Genomic DNA, 27,258 nt, shown 5'->3' with positions numbered 1-27,258 from the left:
GAGAGCATTCGATTGATTTGTGTGACTAGTGCCAAGGTGGTCTTAGCCACTGGTCAACAAGGGTAGCTTCCCTGAGCCCTGTACTAGTAGGGGGGATGACTGCCTGCCACCCTGGCCCCTGAAAGTAGGTGGGGAAAAAATAAGCCGCCACTTGCATCTGCCCCATCCGGGTCTTCGAACACCCTCTTTCGGTGGCAACATCACCTCCCACCCACCTCCCATGAGATGACAGCTGTTCTTTGCTTGGCCCATCTTGAAGGGGGGTGTGTGTGAGACACAGTGATTCTGTGTCTTCTTCCGAGACTTTTGCCAGGGCCCCCGAGTCACTAAGACCACCTCCATTTGGTGCCTCGGCCCTAGACATAATATAAAATATAGATGTATAAAAGGAAACTGCCATGGATTTTTTCTCTTCTAGTTTGAGCGTGGCCTTGTCCTGGTTCCTTGGATTTCAGGACAGCCATGCACAAGTGGCCATTTTGTGAAATGTGAGCATAGGTGTTAATGGAAGGGCATTTTGGTGGACATCAATTCATAGGGTCACAATAAGTCAAAAATGACTTGGTGGCACTTACATACACTCACAAGTGGAGAGACATACAAAGGATTGTGGGGCTGGGGAAATCCAGTATCCCCTTCCTTGCTGCTGCCTCCTTCAGTTTGTTGCCATTGCTGTGTCCTTTGTCCATGGCTGCCACTATTTGTGTGACCCTAGCAGTTGCTATGGGCAACTCAAAATGGTGCCTTAAGTCCAGTGGTTTGTTTAACTTCAATGAAGACTGGCCCATCAATAATAGAATATGCTGCCACAGGAGGTGATGATGGCCACTAACCTGGATAGCTTTAGAAGGAGCTTGGACAGATTTATGGAGGAGAAGTCGATCTATGGCTACCAATCTTGATCCTCCTCGATCTGAGATTGCAAATGCCTTAGCAGACCAGGTGCTCGGGAGCAGCAGCAGCAGAAGGCCATTGCTTTCACATCCTGCATGTGAGCTCCCAAAGGCACTTGGTGGGCCACTGTGAGTAGCAGAGTGCTGGACTAGATGGACTCTGGTCTGATCCAGCAGGCTAGTTCTTTTGTTCTTATGTTCTTAATTGATATGTGACACCAGCAAACCAAGTGCTAGTTCAGCTATCAGATTTATCTTGAATGTCTTTGAATTTTCTTCTTAAAATACCACACTGTTGATTTAGACCACTGTCCTTCCTGTTATTAAAGAAAGAAATATTTTGAGTAGTAGTTTTGAAACTTGCTATGGAGATGAACAGGAGGTGGGTCTGTGATGTAGTAGTGTGCTAGTCAATATTCAAGATTGTGTGTGTACTGTGCTGTAAGTCGATTCGATTTCGATTTCGAATACCTTTAATGGCATATAGATTGTTTAAGATTAGCTTAGCAAGATAATAACAGCCTTTACAACTTTACAATTTCTGACGAGTTAAAATAACACCATTTAAAAATTTAGCCACCGCTTCCAACAGTTCGTAGTTGTGGCTGTTTAAAAGATATATAACCTTCTGTTTATCTGTAATGCCTTCACTTCCATGCAGGAAGGGGATTATGTGCTTCTTCCTACCTATCTCATAAAAGGGACAATCCAACAGACATATGGAGATACTGTTTCCACAGAACCCATGCCACACGGGCATTTCTCTTTATGTGGGATTCCAAGGTATGCGCCCAAGGCTAAAGGAAGAAGGGCAGGGCATTTACACCTTTAGCTAAGGTGATTGCTCACTTATCACAACCGGGCCCTCAAATCCAGGGGAGATAAAGGTACTGGGCTGCAATACGTAGTCATATCCATAGGTATTCCCTAGAGAGATCGGGGAACAGGGTTTTATTATATTCCTCTAGCAATCTGTTGAAACTCTCTCTGTCAAAAAGTCTCTTTCTTGGATAGCTCCCATAGACCTCCCCTGCTCTGTTACTAAGCATTAGCAGGTCTCTCCAAGGAAAATGCCCAACTCATTAAGTTTGGCTTTCAATTTTAACCCACCACTGGGTGTATTGTGTGGGAGGGGATGCTGGAGCGTCCCTGGGATGGTATAGTCCAGTTCATCTCTCTCGATACTAAAACAAATCCTGGCCCAAAACTTGAATGTGTAACGTGGCACCAGGCCAGAGTTTCAGCCGATGCTGGCCTGTTTCTAAGCACAGGGCCAAGATAGGGAACAATGTGAATGGGGCAAGCCAAGGGGATTTTATACAGAAAGTATGACTGGACCCTTTCAAATTTCCTCTTCTTGCTCCATGCCCCTATCCAGATGGGGATCCCATAAAGGATTTGTTGACTCACTTTGGCATTAAATGCTCTCAACGCTGCAGGGATGTATCCTCGGCCTTTCCCATAGAGGAATGCTGCAGATAATGGCTGCGGCAATTAATTTAGCGGCGGCGATGGCCCGTTTCCTATGTAGTGTCCAGGAGGCCCTATGATGGTAGGTAAGCCCTAGGTATTTATAAGTATATGACTGCACCTGCTCGAAACTACTGTGGCCTATCCGCCAATTGGTGGCTTTCCATTTATGGGTAAATACCACAATTTTGGATTTATCTAAGTTAAGTTGCAAATCGTTGAGTGTGCAGTATTCTATACAACACTCTAAAGCTCTCCTTAGTCCAACTCGTGAGCGGGAAAGTACAACTGCGTCATCACTGTGCTGTAAGTCGCAGCCAACTTAATGCAACTCAGCAGGGCTTTCAAGGCAACAGAGGTGGTTTGGCATTGCCTTCCTCTTCATGGTATTCCTTGTGGTCTCCCATACAAATAGTAACCAGGCCTGACCCTACTTAGCTTCTGAGATCTGACGAAATCAGGCAAACTTCGGCCATTTAGGTAAGGGCTTACACTATCTACAGATGGATTTTCTCATTCAAGTTCCACTGCAAAAACATGCATAAACTTTTCTTTGCAAGCGTGCCTTGGAGTAGAAGTACACCTGTGTACAAATAAGCAAAATGGCTGCACCCTTCTCAAAATAACATGCATATGTATTCTCTAAAACAATATAGTGGTATGAGATGTTTCTAGAGAAGCAGGGAGTGAAGAGTTCTGATCATGCTTAAAAAGGATAAAGGAAAAAGCGTGCCATGTCCAGTTATACAGAAGTTAATCCCACTGAAGCCAGTGAGCTTAAAACCTGTGTGACTGGGTGCAAAGTTGTAACCAAAAATCTATAAATACTTTCCTGGACTTTCTCCCTTACGGACTTGGATTGGCCAGTTGTTCTTTTGTGAAACGGAGACTGATGTAATTTTGGAAGGGCAGAAGTGTTTCAGCTCAACAGGCTGAAAGGCTTTAAATAGGAATGGCTCTGTAGTCTTGAGAAAGAATTAAAAACATGCGCGCTCAAAGTAGCTCCAGGAAATGTGATAGCGTGGAAGGTCTAGACGGGGCCTGCGTCGTCGTCTTGATAAAAGCGCAGGGAGGGAGGATGGAACCAGGTTAAGGAAGCATCCAGGAATAAAACCAAAGGGGAGCCCTGGAATACTATCTGTGTACTATCTGTGCAAGCCTAAACAGAGCTACACTTCCCTTTTGAGACCATGGGTTCAGATTATAAAGGGAATTTCCATATTCAGCCTCTGTGCTTTATTTGGTGATCCACTAGGGCAGAGATGTCCAACTTTGGTGCTTCAGACGTACGTGGGCTACAATTCCCATCAGCCACTGTGGGCAAATGCTAACAGGGGCTGATGGGAATTGTAGTCCATGAACATCTGAAGTGCCAGAGTTGGACACCCCTGCTCTAGGGCAACTGTGGCGTAGGAGGTTAAGAGCTCATGTATCTAATCAGGAGGAACCGGGTTTGATTCCCAGCTCTGCCGCCTGAGCTGTGGAGGCTTATCTGGAGAATTCAGATTAGCCTGTGCACTCCCACACACGCCAGCTGGGTGACCTTGGGCTAGTCACAGCTTCTCGGAGCTCTCTCAGCCCCACCTACCTCACAGGGTGTTTGTTGTGAGCGGGGAAGGGCAAGGAGATTGTAAGCCCCTTTGAGTCTCCTGCAGGAGAGAAAGGTGGGATATAAATCCAAACTCTTCTTCTTCTACTACTGTGTGAAACAAGACTAGATGAACCTTTGGTCTGATCCCACACTACTCTTTTAATGTTCTTATTCCAATATAAATCTCTGCAAAGAAAATTTTCTTTCACATTTTCTTTAACGTTAAAGACACTTAAGCGGTTGCTGTAAAGAGTGTTTTCTTTACAGCTGAAAGTAACAATTTCTGGGCTAAATGATTTTAACGTTTAAAAAACCCAACTCCTTAATTAAAAGCATGGATGAAGACATCATTTTGGCCTAATGCCTGAAGAAAGCAGCTTGTTTTAAAACGGCAGTTGCCAAACCATGATTCAAAATCAAAGCAGCAAAATCAACATGTTGCCATCAAAATTCAGAACCAAAAGGCCGATGAAAGGAATGAGAATCTTAGGAGAAAGCATCTTAAGAAAATCTTAGCAAATGACTGTCTTAATGAATGTAACTTTTGCCTTTCAGGAAACTGGAGGCAAAATTGCATCAAGGCATTATGTTCTACGTTTATAAAACGGTGTATATTGGAGTGGCACAAAGTTTTGTGCTTTGGATTCTGAAGTCTGAAGTTATTCACTTGTGTGTTAAGCTCTCTGTACTGCAACAGGAACAGTGTTGGCTCTGGAGAATTTTTTATTAGAAGTAGCTGTAGAAAATTTCCCCCAACAAATAGGATTGCTTCCTGTTAATGATGGCAACAGACCACTGATACTTTGACTAGTGTTTAAATGCCACACACTTCTCCCTGATTCCATAAGCCTTTCGAACTGAAATTGGTTCTCCACTGGCCTTTGAATCAGAGGCCCCATTACCCATAGGAAGGCTTACCTCAAAGCTATTCTCTGTGCGTGGGCTTTCAGAGGGCTCTCCTCGCATTTCCCTGCGTACATGTAACCTTTTGACAGGCGAAATATCTGCCATTGTTCTCTGGTCTGCAATTCTGTGTACAAACAGTGAGAAAGCAACCCATGATACTCCAAATTACATGTGTGACTGAACTGGTTGAAGGAAAAACTAATTGATAGCATTGTTAAGAGAAATTATCTTAATTCCTCTTTACCCAAATTTATCGCTGAAATCCAGCAATGCATTTCTTTTCCTCTGTTTTTCTTAGGAACTTGGCGTCAGTTTATAATCAGTTCCTTTTTTGATCAGAGGGAAATTCAAAGGGAAGAGAAACAAAGAGAAGTTCTGTGAAATTCAGTGTTAATTCTCAGTGTTAATGGTTAGTGCTCAGAGGCAGGTAATGTCTTCCCAACATCTTCCCATCTTCCTGCTAGAGCACCAAAGATATTTGCTGAAGCCTCAAATGGGCTCTGGTCCTTCCGGTTCTCTCAACTTTGCCCATCGGCAGCTTTAAAGGCACAGATCTCTTCACACGGGGGAGTCTCAACACTGGAGCTGATACTCTCACCCGCCCTTCCCATCCAGACTCTCTCTCTCTCTCTCTGGCTTCTATTGCAAGAAGAGGAAGAGGAGGAGGAGGAGGAGTTTGGATTTATATCCCCCCTTTCTCTCCTGTTGGAGACTCAAAGGGGCTTACAATCTCCTTGACCTTCCCCCCCCACAACAAACACCCTGTGAGGTAGGTGGGGCTGAGAGAGCTCCGAGAAGCTGTGACTAGCCCAAGGTCACCCAGCTGGCGTGTGTGGGAGTGTACAGGCTAATCTGAATTCCCCAGATAAGCCTCCACTTCTCAAGCGGCAGAGCAGGGAAATCAAACCCAGCTCCTCCATAGTAGAATGCCCCTGTTCTTAACCACTACGTCACTGCTGCTCCCTTGTCTTAAAAGCCCTCCTGATGTTCGGAAACAGAGTGGAAAAGGTTGGCTAGAGCCCTGCTTGTACTGTGCCTTGCAAAAGCCCTCTCTGTTGTTATTTTATATTGAGAGATCAATCTCTGGATGTATGCACTTATGTGCTTTTAGAGAAGCAGGAAGGAGCCAGACGTATTTTGGGGGGGGGGCAAGGGGGAAGGCATGCAAAGCGTGCAAAATGGTGCAAGGGAGTGGGAGGGCGCATTGTGGGCAGAGGGAACATGCCTGGGGCAAAGTGGTGCTGACTGGTGAATCTCCCCACTCTGGCGACAAAGCAAAATTGGATTCGTGCTAGAAGTGGTCTCACTTGCCGCTATGAGAATGAAATGTGAAAGTGGGGCTTGAAGAAATATGTCCGTACAAGAAATCTTGCCGCAACAGACATTCATCCCTACCACGCAGCAAACACCTGTGTAAATGACCAGAACTTGACTGGGAGATTAATGAGTGAGAGTCAACCATTGAATTGAGTAAAAAATGAGGGCAACTTTCCCGTCTCCCAAGAGCACGTTCTGGGATAGTGGGATAAGACTCCTCCCCAGTTATATTCCCTCTACAGAAAATGGGGAAAAATCAAAACATTTGTCCTCTGGCAGAAAAGAGTGAAAACTGTAATCTTCCAGACGGTTGTTTTACCAAGGGACTACTTCAGTTTATGTTGTCAGAGGTTTTCCTAAGGTTTTCCTTGTTTAACAGCGAGACCTACTGAGGTGTTTTGAGCTACACGGTTTGTCCTTTTGCCGAGGTTGTCTGCCCTGGCAAAGTCCACTTCTTGACTTGTGATGGTGCAACGTGAGGTTATGTATGTTGTGTTTAGTTGCAGTGGCAAAACACTGTCGTTCGAAGTAATTCCAATAATTGTACAGTGCGAGAAGAGCCCACTCATTATTTCTCTCCTGTTTGTTCAACAAGGCAACTTCGTGACCTTTATTATTGTCCCTGATTAAACGCCAAGACTGGTTTCTGGATGCCAACAGTTCATTTCCAACCTTGCAAAGAGCCAATTAACACACTAATTATTAGATGGCGCATGCAGTGCATCTCCCTGGGTAGTCGATTGCCAATGTTTTACTGATGCCATAAATTAGACACTCTAATTTACTGATGTGGCTCGGAATAATTTTCAGTGCAGTACTCTACACTCTCTTTTTTTGCTGTGTTTTCTTTTAAAGACTGAGCATTGATGAAGAGACTGTTTTATGGAGTTCTTCCTTGTTTGCTATGAAAATGAGCGAGTGTTTAGAAGTTGGGTAGGGAAAGGACTTTTCCCCTTCCTCCCCGGCTTTATTGCCGGGGAGGTCAAGGGTCAAGGATTACGGGGAAGTGCATGGATTGGAAATGAAACTATGCGGTGATAAGCTTTCCCCATCGTATCTGTTGGAACGAGAACCATTATGAGGTTGTGATCTGATTGTATGCAACACTTCCAAGATTACACAGAATTACAGGTAATTATAGTGCTTTATTATAGAAACACAAATGCGATAAAGAGCGTTTTTCCAACAATGGTGATCAAGCTTACATGCAAAGACACTTTTGGTTTAATGTAAATATAGCAATTAAGAGAACTGCAGTCTTGGGTATCCTTTTATTCATTAAGATTTACATTGTGTATGTGTGTGTGTACCTCCCTCCAGTAGACCCTACAGTTCTTCACACCTGGCACTGTAGAAAAGCTGGTCCTTTTACAGTCAGAAGGGTGAAAGAGGCATAGGAGTATATCTACACAGCTAGGGTGATACATTCTGTGAGAAACAAAATTATAAAGACAATAGCATAATTTTGTTAGCTGGAATCTTTTTATTCAGAGCTGATATAATAAAGCACGTATATCACCCAATGCTTATCCTGTTTGATTTCTAGGATTATGTCATTCATTTTTTTAACAAATAAAAATACATTATGCAATGGGGTTTTAACTGTGTGGCTTCATATATATCATTTTTGGATGTCCAGTAGGAGACTCAGATAACTTGGATCGCTGTTTCTGGGGAGCCACACAGCAATATCTTTATTGTATTGTCGAAGGCTTTCACGGTCGAGAATCGGTAGCTATTGGTTGGGAGCAATTTAGTTAGCATTCATCTAGGCTGTGCATCTTCAGAGGATCCCCTCCTGAAGATTCGCCTGTTACAGATGCAGGCAAAACGTCAGGAGAGAATGCTGCTAGAACACGGCCATACAGCCCGGAAACCACACAGCACCCAAATATCTTTATTTTTACTCCTTTCATTTGTCATTAATCTCCCTCTTTAATTCTTGAAATGAATACTCAGCTGACATGTATCATCGGTTGAATGTAGAAAGTGGAAGTATTGCTTTTATGGCTTTTATGTTTTGCTTGGAATGACTGTGTGGGAAAGAAATTTTCCTGTTAAGGGCTGCTCTATTAATGTACATTCTGGCAATTAACAGTGCAATAATTCAGAGCCGGGTGGCTTTTATCTGAGTGTAGAATGTACGATTAAGGAAAGGGCGGCATATCTAAAAACTTGGTAGTCCTGTGGGAGAATTACATAATTCAAGCTAGAGGACTTTCTATTGTAACCCAGACTCTAATTACATTACTTTTATCCATCAAGATTTTTTTATTGCCATATTAGAGCAGACTAGATAGTGTTCTTCTTAAGGGAAACTGGGTTCAGTCTGATCTGTCACGATTTTAACATCTTATTAGGTTTTTTAGGACTGGGAAAAGATAACTTGCAAGATTTTGGCATTTTTGTTTATTTATATTTACATTTGTAGCCTGCCCTCCTCCTCCACAGCAGGGCTCGGGACCTGTAGCCACAATTTGAAATACAATGAATAAATACATAGCTTAAAACTAAATTTAAAAATAGTACAATATAGGTGATGCTAAAAAGGCAGCTATCTGGAAGCTCTAATATTCCCACTGGCCTAATTGCAGCTACAGATTCAGACACTAGGAGCAACATATAACTGGCTAGCTGGGCTGGTATGGTATGGGCCAGGGGTGTCCAGCTCTGGTGCTTCAGAAGTTCATGAACTACAATTCCCATCAGCCACTGCTGGCAAAGGCGAGCAGGGGCTGATGGGGATTGTAGTCCACGAACATCTGAAGTGCCAGAGTTGGACATCCCTGGCATGGGCCAAAGGACAGAATGATCAAATAGCACATAGCTTGGGAGGAGGGCCTACAAGGTCCAGGCCAGCTGATGGATTTACTGTATACTGTTTCCGCCCTCCGCCATATTCCTGGTGGAAGAGCTCCATCTTTCAGGCCCAGTGATACTGAACTAGATCGTTTAAAGCTCTATCTGCTCCAAGCAGAGTGTTCCAACAGGTATGAGCAGAGCTGAGAAAACCCTGTTCCTATATCCTGTTCAGGGTAAAGATAGCAGGAGATTTGTGAATTTATCCGCCATTTCCTGGATCGTCTTTGTTCTAGAATGCTCCGCTTAGGTCAGCAGGCCTTGGGGACAGAACTAGGTAGGCACGACGACCCAAGCGCAGCATTCTAGAACAAAGACAGTCCAGGAAATGGTGGATGAATTCACACATCTCCTGTCATCTTTATCCTGAACGGTATAGTTGAGGACATCTGGACAGCCTTTGGGCTAGGGACCACTGGTAGATTTTCAGATGATGACTGTAAGGCACGCCAGGATATGTACCTGAGATGGCAGTCTTGGAGATATGAGGGGTGACGTTGTGAGAATTAATCACAAGAGAATGATGGGTAAAATCACCCCTGTTAGAAAACTGACCACATCAAAAGTAGCCTATATTCTTGTTCCAGGTTATTCCAATCAGGTTCATGCTTTTAAAAATGAGTGAATGATGTTAGTGTTATTTTTTTTGTAAAAGTCCAAATGAAATAACTATGAACTTTTGTAAACTTGGATTTCGAATGATTCAAGTGTGTATAAAGTACGGCGTTTGTTTAGGGATATATTATTCTGGATCAAAGGTTACAGTTTGGCACATTGATTGACAAGGCAGAAACATACAGTATAACATAAGCGCAGAGATGTGTGAATCAGTTTGGGAACTGCCTGGGGAAACTCGATTAGTCTGGATTCTGCCGTTTTCCCACCCCCCAGTTGTGGAACTGACTAAATCTACTTGCAAAAAAAAAAATCAGCTTTAAAGAAGTGGTTTAACAGTTTTTACACAGAGGCAACCACAGGCCCCTCTGAGGTTTGCTCTTTGGTACTGGTCTATTGGAGAAAACATCAGAGCCAGGAAAAACGTTTAATAATTGCAGATAGAACGTTAGGATTAAGTAATCTCCTTACACTTTATTGAAACTGCTTCTGGTGGCATTATATCTTTGAAAACACAGCATTCTTGCTCTAAAATATTGTTCCTCTTTACACCAATACAGATCTTCAGGAGGGAACTAGAGCATAATTCAGTACAATTCAAAATGTCTGTTTATGTGTCTGCTTATATGTGCTATGTAATCTTAAATGGCACTCTGCCCCTGTGTGGCCCCAGAAATACTTAATGCGGTAAGAATTGTGGTTCTGGCTGTTACTTAAAGCAAAAGGGTGATGGTTCTAACACTCATGGGTGCTCCAAAATTGGGATAACAAACCAATGCTTTATGGCTGGGCGCAAGAAGGAGTATGAGAATGCCCAGTCTCATAAGCCAAGAGCTCCCTGAAAGGAGAGGGGTGGTCTAGAAATTTAAATAATAATAGTAGTAGTAGTCATAACAGTCATAACCAAACAGGAGAATAGAAAAATGTAATTAAAATGAGAACTGAAAGCTGGCATAACAAAGTATTGCATGGCCAGTTTCTGGAGAAGATCAAGGACAAGATGGACAATGAAAAGACCTGGCTGTGGTTAACAACTGGAACTTTAAAAAAGGAAACTCACTGATATTAGCCACTCAAGAGCAGGCCATTAGGACGAATATGATCAAGGCCAGAATAGGAAGTATCCTGAGATGATGCAAAGTGCAAATTGTGCAAGGAAGCTGATGAAGCTGTAGATCATGTACTCAGCTGCTGTAAGATTTGATACAGTTCCACAGGGCCTGCAAGATGGAGCTATTCCGCCAGGCTTATGGTGAAGGACAGCAATGGTATATCGTATGTTTGGCCTCTACTTTCTTTCTCCTGTTTTTCCATTTCCTTTCTTTCCTCTAGTCATTCCTTTCCTCTAAACCAGTACGAAAGGGGTTTGTAGATATGTTTTTTAATTATCCTCCCCTTAAATTGTTTTATGGTGCTGTATCACGGAAATGTATGGGTTTTTCTGGGATTTTACTGTATTTATTATGTTTGATGTTGTATGAAACCCTGAGTGCATATGGGGAAGGGCATCTCATAAATTGAATAAAATAAAGAAATATTCATAATTGCACCTAATCTCATTCCTTGACATCTCTGCCTGGTATATTTATTGTGGATTTCTGACCCTCTCTTCAGCCACTGAGAGAGTTCTTATTTCTATGACATTATGAGGCTGCAGTTAACTTACTTGCTTGCTTATTCATTCATTCAGTTTTAGGAAACCCCCCCCCCCTTCTTGAATGGGATTGGAAAGGTTTACAACATATTAAAATAATCATTCAGAGAAACCTACAACGTTCAGGCCCCAGCTCAGTGGAGGAAGGGATGGTCCAATTTAACTACCGTGTTTCCCTGAAAATAAGACCTACCCCGAAAATAAGCCCTATTATGATTTTTCAGGATTTTTGGAGGAGGCTTAAAATATAAGCCCTATTCCAAAAATAAGCCCTACCGGTAGTTATAGATCAGGATGGTGTGATCCAGCAGGGTGCTCCCTGCCAATGAGGATGCAGCTTGCATCACACGTGACAGGGAAGCAGCAGGGGCTGCCGAGATCCCGCCTTAATGAATTGTGAAGGTATCGTATTTCCCCTAAAATAAGCCCTACCACGAAAACAAGCCCTAATGCATCTTTTGGTGCAAAAATTAATATAAGACCCTGTCTTATTTTTGGGGAAACACAGCAATGATATATTTAAAGATATTAAACATCAGAAAAAAAGAAAAGGAAAGGGGGAAGGGAGGCAAGCTAATGATGAAAAGAAACCATTGCTGTCTTCAACCGTAAAACTTGCAGAACAGTTGGTAATCCTGAGTGCCATTTTACATAGCATCTGCAGCTCATCAGCTCAGAGCCAGTGTAGTCTAGTGGTTAAGAGTGGTGGACTCTATAATCTGGTGGACCAGGTTTTATTCCCCACTCCTCCACATGAGGGGCACACTCTTATCTGGTGATCTGGATTTGTTTCCTCACTCCTACACATGAAGCCCACTGGGGGACTTTGGGCCAGTTACAGTTCTCTCAGAACTTTCTCAGCCCCACCTACCTCACAAGGTGCCTGTTGTGGGGAGAGGAAGGGAAAAGGGGTTTGCAAGCCCCCTTTAGTCTGCTTGCAGAAGAGAAAGGTGGGGTATAAATCCAAACTCTTCCTCCTGCTCTTCCTCCTCCTCTTCTGTCATCAAAGAAATCCAGGATTTGGCAATCCCAACTTTGCCATGTGGCAGATGCTATAGAAGACTGGCCCTTTTCAGATGGCTGCATTAGCACCATGGTAAATTGTCCAGTGATAGCCTCATGGGCAATAGTCATCAGTAATGAACTCTGTTGTGTACATCACAAGCACATTGTTAGAGTTAAATAAATGTACAGGGATCATAACAACATTTCCTCCTATGTGTTATGAAACTTAAAGGTGACTCAGTTTTCTCAGGTGTAAGGTCATGAGAGGTACACGGCTGGATCACACCAAAAGCCCATCTTATCCAGCACACTTGGGCCCTTGCAAACAAGCTAACCAAAACTCTGTTTCAATGATTTTTGTATCCCATGGTTGACTTCTGCCAGTGGAGGTGTTTTCCACCAATGGTAGGTCATTTTTACTACCTTCTGCCTCCTACTGTATTCTTCCCTGCTTCACCTTCACAGTGTTCCTGAATTTCCAGGAACTGAATTTCAGGGTGTCTTCAGGTTTTATGATGCTTACGAGGTTGCCATAAGTCAACTGTGACTTGAAGGCAAGACAAAACAAAATGGTTTGTTGATACAGGCCATTGAAACAATGGTGCAGGACTAAAGAATGCCTCATTAACTTAAGTGGAATTTCCGAGTTGATTTAACATAGTGTCTAAGAGAGTGAACTATGCCCATAAGAACATAAGAACATAAGAACAAGCCAGCTGGATCAGACCAAAGTCCATCTAGTCCAGCTCTCTGCTACTCGCAGTGGCCCACCAGGTGCCTTTGGGAGCTCACATGTAGGATGTGAACGCAATGGCCTTCTGCGGCTGTTGCTCCCGATCCGAAGGCTGGTCTTCAGTTACAGCATTTGTAATCTCAGATCAAAGAGATCAAGATTAGCCATAACGACTTCTCCTCCATAAATTCGGTTAAGGCATTTGCAATCCTGTATCAAAGAGGATCAAGATTGGTAGGCCATAAATCGACTTCTCCTCCATAAATCTGTCCAAGCCCCTTTTAAAGTTGCTATCCCAGTGTTAGTGGCCATCACTCTGCCACCTCCTGTGGCAGACATAATTATTCTCCAAACACCACCAATCACACGTTGCGTGAAGAAGTGTTTCCTTTTATTAGGTCCTAATTCTTCCCCCCCCAGCATTTTCAATGAATGCCCCCTGGTTCTAGTATTGTGAGAAAGAGAGAAAAATTTCGCTCTGTCAACATTTTCTACCCCATGCATAATTTTGTAGACTTCAATCATATCCCCCCTCAGCCGCCTCCTCTCCAAACTAAAGAGTCCCAAACGCTGCAGCCTCTCCTCATAGGGAAGGTGCTCCATGAAGGCCTCTGGTTCCAATCTGTCCTCTGCTACCACGTCACTAGGTAATCTTTGGCAAACCATTCTCTGTGTCTCATCCTCTCATCTGAAATGTGGGTATGCTGATATTTCTGCTGAATGTGAGGTGCTTTGAATATAGGCAATGTCGCATGAATTCTTAATAAATATTGTTCTGCCCCCCCAAGTGAATCTGTTAGAGGTGCCCTGTACTTGGCTAGGACAGAATGGGGGAGACACAAGCCAGGTTCAACAGTTCTTGCAATGGGTTTGTTACTTGAGAGAAACAAGACCCTAACTCCTCCTTCGGGTCTATCGAAGTTAGAGTCCTTTGCTTGTCTTGAGCAGGTTTGAAGCTGTAGACTGTGTCTTCTCTTGGTTGTTTTAGGAAAGTCCACTGTGTCTTGCTTCCTTTCAGTTCTTTCAGTCTTTTTCTAGTTCTAACTGCTATTAAACTTGACTTGTACTCTATGGACCACCATATAATCATATGGATGTCACGAATATTCCGGTTTCCAACTACCCTTAACACCTCTCTCAGACTGACTGGCTAGAACTAAAACAGGGGATTGCTGAGTAAAGAAAGGAAACTGCCTATTGGGAAATGTCTTAAAGGGGCAGGGGCTAACTAAAATAGCCTCCCTTAGAGGACTTAACAAAGAACTAAAACCATGCTAACTATGGGGAAAGTAAAGCTTAATGGGGAAATAACGAAAGCCTCTGTGGGGGCATAACAAATATGGTCAGTTTTAACTAGGTAGTGTCTTCTATTTTCAGCTAGTTGGCTAGATTGCCCTGTGAATTTTTATAGCGATAAGAACAAGTAAACTGTGCTAGATCAGAGTAGTGGTTCATCTGGTTGAGTATTTGCCTTCTGGCACTGACCAACTCACTGCCCTAGAGCTCCACAAGCAAGCGGGCTGAGGCCAAAGCTTTCTCAATGACTGGTATTTTGAGGTATATTGCTTGTGAATATGGAGGTTCCATTTGGGTGTCACATCTAATAACAGTTGATGTATGGATCTTCTATACATTTTCTGATCACCTTTTGAACTATGACAGGGGTCCCCAAACTTTTTAAACAGGGGGCCAGTTCACTGTCCCTCAGACTGTTGGAGGGCCGGACTAAAAAAAACTATGAACAAATTCCTATGCACAAATGATTGTAAAATGTTTGATTTCACCTTTCAGCCTTTCTGTCATGGTCTATTTTTAGAACAGTGACCAAAGTATGTCAAGTACAGGGTGGGCTCCAAATATTGTTGGGGAGGCTGTGGAATACCTTCCCCTGTAAAAAAAAAAAGCAGAACTTTCCCAGTGAAACATTCCATCTAACCCAGGATCAGGTATCTTCCTGGGTTCTTTTTTTCTCCCTAGCAGCCAGCTTAGCCATTCTGCCAGCCTGTGGCTGATGCCAATGGGAAGTGAGGTGGTATGAACAGAAAGCCTGAGAGAGCAACACACATGGAGTAGCCGAGAGGGGAAGGGGGGGGGCCGGAGCAGGCGTTGCCACGTAAGCAAAGGTTTCCAACTCTGGGTCAGAAAGCAAAAATTCATTGGAGATTTGGGGGGTGCCATCATGTAACTGTGCAATCAACAGCCAAGAATAATTGGGGTCGGGTTCCTCCTCTCCCCCAGAGGCCCCACTGCATATATGAAATGGAGCCATCAGGCCAGCCATGCCTGGAGGGGTCGTAGGATAAATGCCTTCGAGGGAGCCCACAATATTGGCCCCCCCAGGTCAGAAGGTTTGGGGACCCCTGAACTATGATAACTACATCTTGTGACCACGACTTCTACAGGTTAATTATACATTGTATCCAGAAGTACTTGTTTTGTTTCCATATTGGGCAGACACACTGCCTTTGAATAAGTTTTTCCTAGCTAATCTAGCTGTCCAGAAGTTTGTCTTCCACTTTTTAAAGACCCATGTACATTTGATGAGACTTGGGGAACACTGTATTTTAATTTGTTTTCCTTGTTGACATTGTAAGCCACCTTAAGTTCCTATAAGGTAAAAACAGCTGATAGGTGCTTTAAATAAATATACGTGCAATCTGTCTACCCTCTGTGCTTTGTTATTTGATATAGAGATGGCATCAATTACATGAACCTAAAATACACCAGTTTCCAGTAGTGTCCTTTGGGCAAAACCACTTGCATACCCCTTCTTGAATGAAAAAGGCAGAATGCGGAAGGAATGAATAAGCTCTTGGTTTTCGAGAGCTTCTGATGCCAAGTGGAAAATTTTGGGAGAACAGAGATACTGCTTATTTCAGGGGTTTTTTTTAATGGGTTACGTACAAACACCCAGACAAAACTACATATTCCTATCTCTAAACTGGAAAAAAAAAATTCTAAACAAGGTAATGTGAATGATTATTAGGACTTAATTCTCTCCTACCGTTATTTTTGTAAAAATAGAAATAAGGATTTTCTGTAGCAAAAACTTCACTGGCACGAATGCCAAAAGATTGCTTTGCTGGTGGTGAAACCTGATTTTTTTTTTTGTTTACTCTAGAGGGCCTGTCGTCCTGTCTTCAGATACATAAATCATTATTAGTTTCACAACAGGACGACGGAAAATATGAAGAAATCTGCTTAAAAGCAGCCAAAAGACCAAAGAAGACGACAGTTTTTTTAAAAAAATGTTAATCTTTTTATTAAGAAGAGAAATCTTCCTGTCGATATTCAGAGTAAATTACTTCTTATAGACTACAAATATCGTTGTCATGCTTTATTTGTGAATTTCCATGGGGGGAGAATCTGTTTCCAGAGGACATAATACTGGGTCGATTTGCCTGTTCTGATACAGAACAGCTGCTCTTGCACGGAGCATAGAATGACTATTGATTGCTTGACGAACTGAACTACTTGCAAATGCATAGTAGCGTCAGATCATTTTAATCCTCGTTTGTGCCGGCTGAAGATAGAAATGATTTGTGGGGCTTGGGACAAGCTGAGCAGCTGTCTAGATTACTGCGGAATCATCAATGAAATTAATCACGTTCATCAAGAGGGGATTTTAAAGCACAGTGGTTGCGAACCTGCAGTCAGCTAAGTGGCTTAAATCCCCTTTAAGGCTTCAGCCAGGCTCATATCAGTAAATGATAGTTTGTGCTCTGTGACTGAGCCTGGGGGGACTTGTGGTGCCCCATCCTTTCCCTTGTGCACAGTCAGGCCCCTTCCGCACGTGCAGAATAATGCATTTTCAATCCACTTTCACAATTGTTTGCAAGTGGATTTTGCTATTCCGCACAATAAAATCCAGCTGGAAAGTGCATTGAAAGTGGATTGAAAGTGCATTATTCTCCATGTGCGGAAGGGGCTATAGTTAGCTCTATTAGCTTACAGAGAAAGCCAGCGTTTTCCTTTATGTCTGGATTTCCAAACTGTGGCTTCTACTTTCCCTGCAGACTAAACCTGCACCCTCTCGTTTAGCCCTGGGAAGGCTGTAGAGACAAATTATCATTGACTGGTAGAGCAGAAATAGCTAATTCAGTTGCAGAGGCTGAAGAACAGTTGCAGAGGCTGAAGATTCTCCCTGTTGGGCTGTTTTAAAAACATGTTTTAGTAATATGGTAAAGTTCCTTGTTTAAGTAAAGTATCCTTCTTTTGATTTCTAGAAACAAAATTAAGTATTTGACAGGCAGTCAATTAGAGGAGAAGTAGTTGTTTCTGTTGGCAGTAGATGATAGGACTTGCTATAATGAGTTTAAATTATGGACAGAAAGATACCAGCTAGAAATTAGGAACTTTTTTTTACAGTAAGAGTTTTTTACAGTAACAGAGAAATTATTAATGCCCCGCCCCTGGAATGCCCGGCCACGCCCCCATCGTGCCCCGCCCAGCCCCATTTGCGCTACGCCACTGTTTGAATCCCACCACCATGGGAACCTGTTACTAAAATTTTTGGATCCCACTACTGGGCACGGCTTTGAGATTTCGGCTGCTTTTGGGTGAAATCGTAATCTCTGTCCCTACACCAGTGGTGGCGAACCTATGGCACTCCAGAACCGAGGCCTTACACAGTAATGTACACACTTGCTTTACAGTTTAGTGTGATAACTGTGTCTGTGCATGCTTAGGATTGGGACCCTTATTTGAACTGGAAGATGGGAACAAATTCAGTATATTCTTCTTGTGTAGTACCACATGATGCAGGCCCTCAGTGATGCGTGCTCTTCCCATATGGGTTGTGATACCATCATGTGGTAGTCTACAGTTCTCCCTAGTACATTTTTGTGCAAAAAGTCAGAATGTGAGTGATTATGGCCCCTTCTGCACATGCAGAATAATGTACTTTCAATCCACTTTCACAGTTGTTTGCAAGTGGATTTTGCTATTCTGCACAATAAAATCCAGCTGCGAAGTGCATTGAAAGTGGATTGAAAATACATTATTCTGCATGTGTTGGGAGGGGCCTATAGTGTTTCATTCTTCTGTGGTCTGTTCCCCCTGCCTCAATCGACTATGGGAAGAAAAGAACCCGTGTAATGAGATTGCAAATAATTCTGACATTTCTTGATGTATTACTATTTTGGCACAAATTGACCGGCTTTGGATGTCTGTCAAGAGTTTATTGTCTCGTGAAGGAATTTGCTTGTTCATACCTGTTTATGCTTATAAATCTTTGACGCTTCTGCTTTGTATTATGCACATTATGTACGCATTCAGAATAAAAAAAAACCTTATCAAGTGTGTTTAAAAGAATGTATCAGCTTGCAGTTTAAAAAGGAATAGCCACATCCTGATTTGATTTAGATGTGTTGAATTATGTGTTTATGTTATGGGTCGTTGGGGTAGGATAGATTATGTTTGGGTAACTGTAAATGTGGGTCATTTGTTACTTGGTACATGTTAATATTTGTTGATGTCTTATGTGTTTCAGTGGTTTCATGTATGTTTTATGTTCAATGTGTTTTTTTTAAAGAAGGAAATTAATAAAAAGTATTATGTACAATAAAAAGGAATAGCCACATCCAGCTGTCATGGTTCTCTTTTGAAACTGAGCAGTGATCTGTCGTTGTGAAGTAGGGTTTTGAGTGTTATTCCCCACCCCCACCCCCAAATCTCTTAGGCTCATTCCGCACATGCAGAATAATGGACTTTCAAACTGCTTTCAGTGCTCTTTAAAGCTGTGCAGAATAGCAAAATCCACTTGCAAACAGTTGTGAAAGTGGTTTGAAAACGCATTATTTTGCGTGTGCGGAAGGGGCCTTAGAAAGCAAAAAGACCTCTGCTGGCCGAATTGTGGCCCTTTATTTTCCCTGGAATGTGAAAGTGTAACCCCCATGCCCAGAATGGGTTGGCCCAGAATGGGTTGACCCAGTAAGGGGGTGGAGACTCGGAGCAGCAGAGAGGCTGCAAGAGCTCTTTTGCAGAAGAAGCAAGGCTACCAGACTCGGACCTTGATTTCTATAAGCCCTTAACACCTTGTTAAGGTAATTTCAATATTGTTGGGAGCTACTGGGAAGGTAGTTGTTGTTTTGCTGTGTTGTAAATGTTGGAGTTTATTGTTTCAGGGTTTTCTTGTGTGGTTGTAATGGGTGAGAGTTCTCCTGGAAACCTTCATCATGTTGCAACCTGTTCATCAAGCCCTTGGAGTCTTCAAAACCAACCACCAGCAAAGAAGAATTTGGACTTGGCAATATCAGTAGACTGTAAATAGAAGGACTTGAAATGCAACCTGAACAGGACCTTGAATTGTAACGTTAAATGTTGATGTTTTACAAGTGTTAATTGTAAAGAAAAGTAAACCATTTTGTTGTTTAAAAATTGGTTCTTTGCAACTCCTTCCAAGTACTGCCCCACAGAACCCACAAGCTGAGGTTACAAAAGCATTCCTGCAATCCAGCATTATTCGACTTGTGGACACTTTACCTCAGTTTTGATAGCAAGTAGTTGGTATTCCTGCAAAATGGCTACTGGGAGGATGAAGACAAGCAATGGCTTATCCGCTGCCATGAATGTTTGGGTCAGTCTCAAGGTATTTGGATGTTCCAAGCCAAGCAACCTTCTTTGATGAAAAGTGACTTTTCCCAAATGACTGCTTCCTTCAGACACAAAGGTGATATCACCTGGGCTCTTGTCAGGCCAAATGAGGTCTGGAGGGATTCAGGAAAATCACAGGCCCGTTAATCTGTTTCAGATAAGTTAGTTGAGACTGTTATTAAAGATAGAAATATCAAGCTCATCGACTGCTATAGAAGTAGAAAGGAAAGAAACTCCATTAAAAAAGAGCTTTTTAGCGTGTTCATTGTGAACTCCGTGGTGCTTTAAAGACTAAATTCCGCCTCCCTTCTGCTCTGTTATAGTCTATGGCAGTGTTGGCAAACCTATGGCATGGGTGCCAAAGGTGAAAAGGAAGAAAATTTGTACCCACAGGCTAACAATGAAAACTTCAAAAAATAGTTCTCCCACTGGAGTAGCTTCTTACTTTTAAGTAACCCAAATAAATTTATATTTTTACAAACAGTGACCAAACGTTTTGGAAAATTGTTTTCATTCTCCCATTGGAGAAATATATATAAACAAGAGCTAGAATGGCACGGCAAAGTAATCTTAAGGTAAATATATAACAGCTAGCCAGATTCTAGATAATTAACCAACTGGCCTCGTTAAACTTCACGGCTGTTAAAGGCAGGTCAGGGTTTTTCAAATACAATAATGGTTACAATCAGTGAGGACAACACTCTGCAATTGGTTTGTTCTTATGCCTCTCGAAATGTCCTTGAACGGGTGGCAAAGGTGGCACTCAGAGCCCTCTCTGTGGGCACGTGCAAACAAAGTCCCCCCCCCCCCCCCCACACACACACATCTAGGCTGGCCTGGGCCGCTGGGCTCGATTATTAGCATTAAACCTAAGACCCAGTTTTGGGGAAGCATTGGAGGTAACCCTGTTAAGCGATGTTAAAACCCACTGATTTTCATGCGAAGAACTAAAGTGCGATCTTTTACCTGGGAGTAAGCTCGGTTGCTGGCAATGGGGCTTGCTTCTGAGTAAACCCTCCTAGGGTCATGATTCACCCATTGGAAGAGTTGCATGGTTGCTTCAAATCAAAGCCACCAACTAGAACCAAGCTTACTCCCGAGTAAAGCCCACCTCGGAGCCAACCGTTTTTTCTAAACTAAAACCTCAGTATTCAGGCTTAATTGCCATGTTGGCACTTTGTGATAAATAAGCGGGTTTGGGGTTGCAGTTTGGGCACTCGGTCTCAAAACTGGTTTATCGGGAATCTTTCCAAGGCTCAAATGTGTGTGTGTGCATTTTTTAAGGTGGGGGCACCACATTTTCAGCATAGCTGCTGGTGATTTCCCTTACAAGCACCCCCCCCCCCTTTCCAGTTTGGCAAAGATTGGGCCAAGGAGTCCAATTTTTCTCCAGTTGAAACAATGGTGGGTGGATGGAAGCATCCTCTTTGGAGCCCATAGGGGATGGGACATGATGGAGATTTTTATTAAATTATGAGTGGTGTGCAGAAAAGAGACAGAACATTTTCTCCCTCACCCATATTACTGGACTTCTGGGACTCCCAGTGAAATTGAGGGGTTGTAGGTTAAAGACAGACAAAAGGAAGGACTTCTTTACAAGTTTGCTGCCACATGATATAATTATGGTTGCTAAGATAGCTGACTTTAAAGGTTAGAGAGGTTCATGGATGATCGCATCATCAGTGGCTTTCGGTTACAGTGCCTAAATGGAACCTCTGTGTTCAGAAACAATGGCTCTCTGAAGAACAGCATGAGGAAGTGGGGCTTTAGCAGGTGTGGGCTTTGGTTTCAGTGACTCTGCTTGTAGGAAAAAGGAATGCTAGATTAGATGGACCATTGCTGTGATCTAGCATGGCTGCTCTTAGGTTATCATCAATGAAAACTGACACAAATCAAAGCTGAAACAAAACACCACATGAAAACTGTGATTCACATTTGTCAGACTACGTAAACAACATTTGGTATTGTGGGATCTGAAAAATAGAGAAACATACTGTCCCTTAGAACTGGATTCTACCCATGAAACCCTAAAATTTGGATAAATAACATTCCGACTCAGTATCAACCATGGTGGTGATGATTGCCTTCTTACCTCATTAGCTTCTGTATTCATCCACCATGTTTGACAAAGACCACAAGAGTCGAAAATGCCTTCAGATCTGACCTGTCACTTGACCTTTGGGGACAATCTGTGGAAGACTTTATCAGCTGCCTTCAGTGGATAATCTGCAAATTAGCTTCATTCATCTTCCACTTTATTATTGTTTGGGAGAAAAATTACAAATGATAATGGAAGTATAGCCAGGAAAGTGTATGAGAAAAGGTACACTTGGGAGAGGGAGCCAAGGTTTAACCAAAATCTTGGAATGCTTTGAGAAGGGATACTGAAGGGGGAAGATTCCACATAATTATCTTTGTTTTATTTTATTTCATTCATAGGCTGTCCTTCCGCTCCAAACAAACAACAGTCCCTGTGAGCAGTCTTCTTTTTTTAAAGAACTGTGTTGTGGAACTGTGTTGTTCCACCGGGCCTTTGGAGTGTCCAGCTGCTGACATGGTGCCCCCTTACTGCCCTGCCCCTAGGGCAGTTACATCAGGGTCCCCTCATATTGAGGGGTCCTGCCATCCCCCCCCATGGGGGTAGGTTTTAAATTGGGGTCGGACGCCTTTTATTATGTATTATGGTTTTTTGCTGTTTTATGAGTTTTAAGCTATTTTATGGGATGGAGCCTATATGTGATGTTTATATATTGTATGCGACCCGGGCTCCTGTTGATGTTGTAGTGAATTAGATATTGTTCACGCCCGGAGTATAACCGAGTCGAGCGGTATATAAATAAATAAATAAATAAATAAATAATAATAATAATAATAATAATAATAATAATAATAATAATAATAATAATAATAATAATAAAAGCTACAGGTGTTGCTTCTATTGTTTGGGGTGTGGTTTAACCCGTCATTTTTTCCTTTTAAGATTTCAGAATATTTTGCAAACCTGGGACTTCTCTCAGGTTTGTCAAAATATCTGTTTTGTCTGTCCATTGCTCCATTCTCTGGATGTATGTATCCACAGATGGGGCCATGTTGAGAATTAGTTATAGTGATTAATTAAATGATGGTCTCTGTTTTCTGACTTTTCAGTTGTATATGAGCATCGATCAAGACTAGAGAAATCTTTGCAAAAGGAGAGGCTTGAACACAAGAAAGCAAAAGAAGGTAATGTCTTCAGTTTCAGTTGACATTTCAAAGCTTTTTTCTTGGTTTAATCTGGGTGTAGTAGATACTTTGCACACATGTTTTCCTTCTATAAGCACTTTGTAGAATTCAGGGCTTTCTGGAATTTAGTGAGCACCTTGATTAGACAATGATTTTCCACAGTTTTTGCAGACAGCTAGTGACAGCTTCATTTTTAATTGAAAACCATTCAGCTTTCTGAAACAAAAAGTTATCTCTGCTTCAAACATTTCCCAAGTAGAGAAATTATCCTCTGCGACTTATTGGTTTTGTGGTGCCATCTAGTGGCTAACAGTAAACCTCATATCATCCACAACAGCATGTGCTAAACCAGTGGTGGCAAACCTATGCCACGGGTGCCAGAGGTGGCATTCAGAGGCCTCTCTGTAGGCACGCACAAACAGAGTCGCCCCCCCCCCCCACATCTAGGCTGGCCTGGGCCGCTGGGCTCTATTATTAGCATTAAAACTAAGACCTAGTTTTGGGGGAGCAGTGTAGTTAACCCTGTAAAGTGCTGTTAAACCCCACTGATTTTCATGTGAAGAACTAAAGTGTGATCCTTTACCTGGGAGTAAGCTTGGTTGCTGGCAATGGGGCTTATTTCTGAGTAAACCCTCCTAGGTTCATGATTCACCCATTGGAAGATTTGCACAGTTGCTTCAAAGCAAAGCCAACGACTACCACCAAGCTTACTCCTGAGTAGCCTTGCCTCGGAGCCCTTTTCTAAACTAAAACCTCAGTATTCAGGCTTAATTGCCGTGTTGGCACTTTCTTGAAAATAAGTGGGTTTGGGTTGCAATTTGGGCACTCGGTCTTTAAAAGGTTCACCATCACTGCTAAACTGAAGATGCGTTTTAACTTCTTACTCGAAAAAAATCATATTTTTTGATCTACTCTTATAAGCCCTTTTCTCAGTCGATTGGGGACGGGGAAGTACTTTCTGCACAGTGCTAAAAACAGATGAAGCTGCATTTGGCCCAAGCAGACCCCTGGCCCATGTAAACCAATATGCTTTTGTTGGTCCAGTGACATCACACTGTAAACTTCTAAGTAAACAAATGCTGGTGCCTAGCTCAAAATGTACCGGTGCATGACTTCTAAACAGTGACGTGAAGCGTGTGTGTGTGTGAATGGACCATCACAAAACTTTCAAAATTCCTCACATCATCTCAGACACAAGGTAAAGTTGGTCCACCGCCTCTGCTGCCAGTTCCCAAATTTATCGTAAGTAATTGTAAAGAAATTAACAGTTTTGTGCATAAGCGTATGAGGCAGAATACCTAATGACTGCAAAATGATTACAACTCAAATATTGTTTTTAATGGTTTTCCACAAACTAGCTGCCTCTGTCTGGATGTAAATATTCCTCTTTTTAAAACAAACAAACAAACAAACAACCCTCTACTCTCCCACCCTCTTTATTTTTCAGACTTCCTTGTGTATAAATTAGAAGCACAAGAAACACTAAACAAAGGAAGGGTAAGTGAGCAAACACAGTCAATAAGAATCTGTTTATGAAGATTTACGTTTGAAAAGTTACTTCAAGCAATGGAATCCTAAGCAAGTTGTTCCACTCAGGCAAAAAATAAGATTATAGCTGTCAATCCTGAAGCAGAATAGGATCCAAAACCGAGGCACAGGTCTGGACATCAGGGCATCAAGTAATCTAAAAGGGGGAAAGAAACAGGGTCATTGTGTGCCAGATGGAAGCTCTGCAGGTGCACAGAAGCCAGGTAAAAAAACACTTTGAAGAAAGGTTTTGTCTCATTATAGGACAAACGGAGGTGATGATGAGAAAATGTTTTTACCTCCTCGCCTGGAATGTGAAGAGGAGCAAAAAGGGAGGGTCAGATGTGTATACTGAGTGGATGAGAGAGTTGGATCTGGGGTTGTGGAGTAATTCCAGGTAAGGTAGAGGAGAAAAGAGTGTTCCCGGCAAAACGGGAGTATGTTCTTAGACAGCTTCTTCTAAGAGTTTGGTGGGCATTTCATAATGTGCAGATTGGTACTGTGGGGTAACTCATCCAAAGGTGGGGAACAAAACAATGTTAGTGTGTGTTGATTGTGATGCCGTCAAGTTGCTTCCAACTTATGGTGACCCTGTGAATTAATGACTTCCAAAGTGTCCTAATGCTAACAACCTTGCTCAGCTCTTGCAAACTGGCTTTCTTTATTGAGTCAATCCATATCATGTTGGGTCTTTCTATTTTCCTGCAGCTTTCGGCTTTTCCTAGCATTATTGTCTTTCCCAGTGAGTTTTGTCACTATGTGACCAAAGTATGATAGGCTCAGTTTCGTTATTTTTGCTTCCAGGGAGAGTTCAGACTTCATTTGATCTAGAACCCACTAATTTGTCTTTTTTGAAATCTATGGTATCTGTAAAACTCTCCTCCAACCCTACATTTTAAAGGAATCTTTCTTTCTCTCAGCTGTCTTCACTGTCCAACTTTCACACCCGTCCATATTAATGAGGAATATTATGGTATGAATTATCTTAGCAGACCAGGTGCTCAGGAGCAGCAAGTAAATTGAAGGCTGGCCACATTGCTTTCACATCCCCTGCACCTGGAGCTCCCAAAAAAGGCTGCTAACCTGGTGGGCCACTGCGAGGAGCAGAGTGCTGGACTAGATGGACTCTGGTCTGATCTAGCAGGCTAGTTCTTATGTTCTTATCTTCACCTTGGCCAGTAGTGACATATCTTTACACTTCAGGACCCTTTTTAGCCCCTTCATGGCTGCCCTTCCCAGTCTCAATCTCCTTCTGATTTCTTGTCTGCATCTCCCTTTTGGTCGATAATAGAGCCAAGGACCAGGAAGTCTTGACAAATTTTCATTTCTTCAAGTCAACAGGCAGGTAAGCTGTTTTGTATGTCTTTGAGGGACATAGTTACTTTTATTCAGTGAATGTTCAGTGTAATCTACATTGGAACAAAACTGAGACTGACCCAAATATAAGTGTGGATTTTGTGTTAGGTAATGGAAACAGCAACTACTTGTGACAGCGGCTGAAGGCATACTGATTAATTGCCAAGGATTTGGATGCCAGACACTGGATGAAGTAACATTTCTCCAAGAGACTGCTTGGCGCTTGTTAGTGTGAGGGAATTAGGTGTGGCCCCGGGCCTCTGCGTTAGATCGTTGCCTTTAGTTTCTGTGATGTCCAGGGCACTTGCTGAGGTAGAAGAAAGCTAATTGTAGTGCTGAGATGGAAGGATCGTGAACAAAATGGAGGCAGTCTTGCATCTCTGCAGTTCAGGAAGCTGCTAATACTGTCAGCTAACTATATATCGCCCTCTTTCTTGTTTTGCAGCAAGATTCCAATAACAGATACAGTGCCCTGAATGTGCAACACCAGATGTTGAAGGTAAATGTGACTTTTCAGTAAAATCTAATCTGAATAAGTTTTTTTTAAAAAAATATATAAAAAGAAGGGGTAACATTTAGTTTGAATTCTTATTTGGCGTTTGTTGAAAACCTGCAGTTAAAATAACTTTTTGACTTTGAGGAAGAAAGCCTGGTTCTGCAAAATGTTTTACAGTTATCTTATCTATGCAAATGACTACACAATGAAATTGGTGACTGGAGCCTAGTTTAAGAGTTTGAAAGGAGGGTATGATCTCATTAATGTCTCCCTCCCTGGCCTTTCTCGTCCAAATATTCCTCTTCCTTGCCTTGTTTGTTTATATGTCGGCTCTCCCAAGGCAGCACTTACAAAATAAATGCAATAAAAACATAATCCATTATTAAATCTTAGGAATTAAAACCCAGAACTTAACAACAACAAAAAACCCCAGCCAGAGCACAAAAACATAATTAAGCAGCTTAAAATAATAGTTTGCAAACTGAAAGCACATTATAAGATGGTGTTAAAAGATCAGCCCATTAATTAAAAGCCTGGGTGAACAGAAACATTTTCACCTGGCACCTGAAAGAAAGCCATATAGGCTCCAGGTGAGTCTCGAGGGGACGGGCATTCCCTGAACAAGGTGTCGCTACTGAAAAGCCCTGTATCTGATTGCCACCTGTTTTATCTGTGAGATGCACAGAGCAGGGCTTGTGTGTTACCTGAATGCGGAGAGATATGTCCCATTTTAGAAGAGGAAGAAGAGGAGAAGTTTGGATTTATACCCCACCTTTCTCTCATGTAAAGGAGACTCAAGGTGGCTTCTTACAAGCTCACTTTCCCCTCCCTCTCCCCTACAACAAATAAGACACCTTGTGGGAGTGCAGTGATGGGGCTGAGAGGAGTTCCAAGCCTGAACTGTGTGACTCAGCCTCCATGGTCACTGGCAGGAAATGTGGGAGTGCTTGGGAATACATCTGGTTCGCCAGATAAGCCTCTGCCTCTCAGGTGGAGGGGTGGGGAATCAAACCCAGTTCT

General features: G+C 42.5%; 1 protein-coding gene across 2 annotated transcripts in view; it reads left to right on the top strand.

The window, feature by feature from the left end:
- GOLIM4 (golgi integral membrane protein 4) overlaps positions 1 to 27,258 on the top strand; it is a 70,525-nt gene that overhangs the window by 10,596 nt on the left and 32,671 nt on the right. For both annotated transcript variants that reach the window (XM_048506468.1, XM_048506466.1), the window contains exons 2-4: positions 22,785 to 22,859; positions 24,307 to 24,356; positions 26,188 to 26,241. In XM_048506468.1, the coding sequence (XP_048362425.1) occupies positions 22,785 to 22,859; positions 24,307 to 24,356; positions 26,188 to 26,241 (179 nt within the window). The remainder of the gene's footprint in view (positions 1 to 22,784; positions 22,860 to 24,306; positions 24,357 to 26,187; positions 26,242 to 27,258) is intronic.

This window comes from Sphaerodactylus townsendi, linkage group LG08 (assembly GCF_021028975.2).
Source record: "Sphaerodactylus townsendi isolate TG3544 linkage group LG08, MPM_Stown_v2.3, whole genome shotgun sequence".
NCBI classification, from domain to species: Eukaryota; Metazoa; Chordata; class Lepidosauria; order Squamata; family Sphaerodactylidae; genus Sphaerodactylus; species Sphaerodactylus townsendi.
The sequence above is the reverse complement of the archived record's forward strand: the minus strand, read 5'-3'. Positions and strand labels throughout refer to the sequence as shown.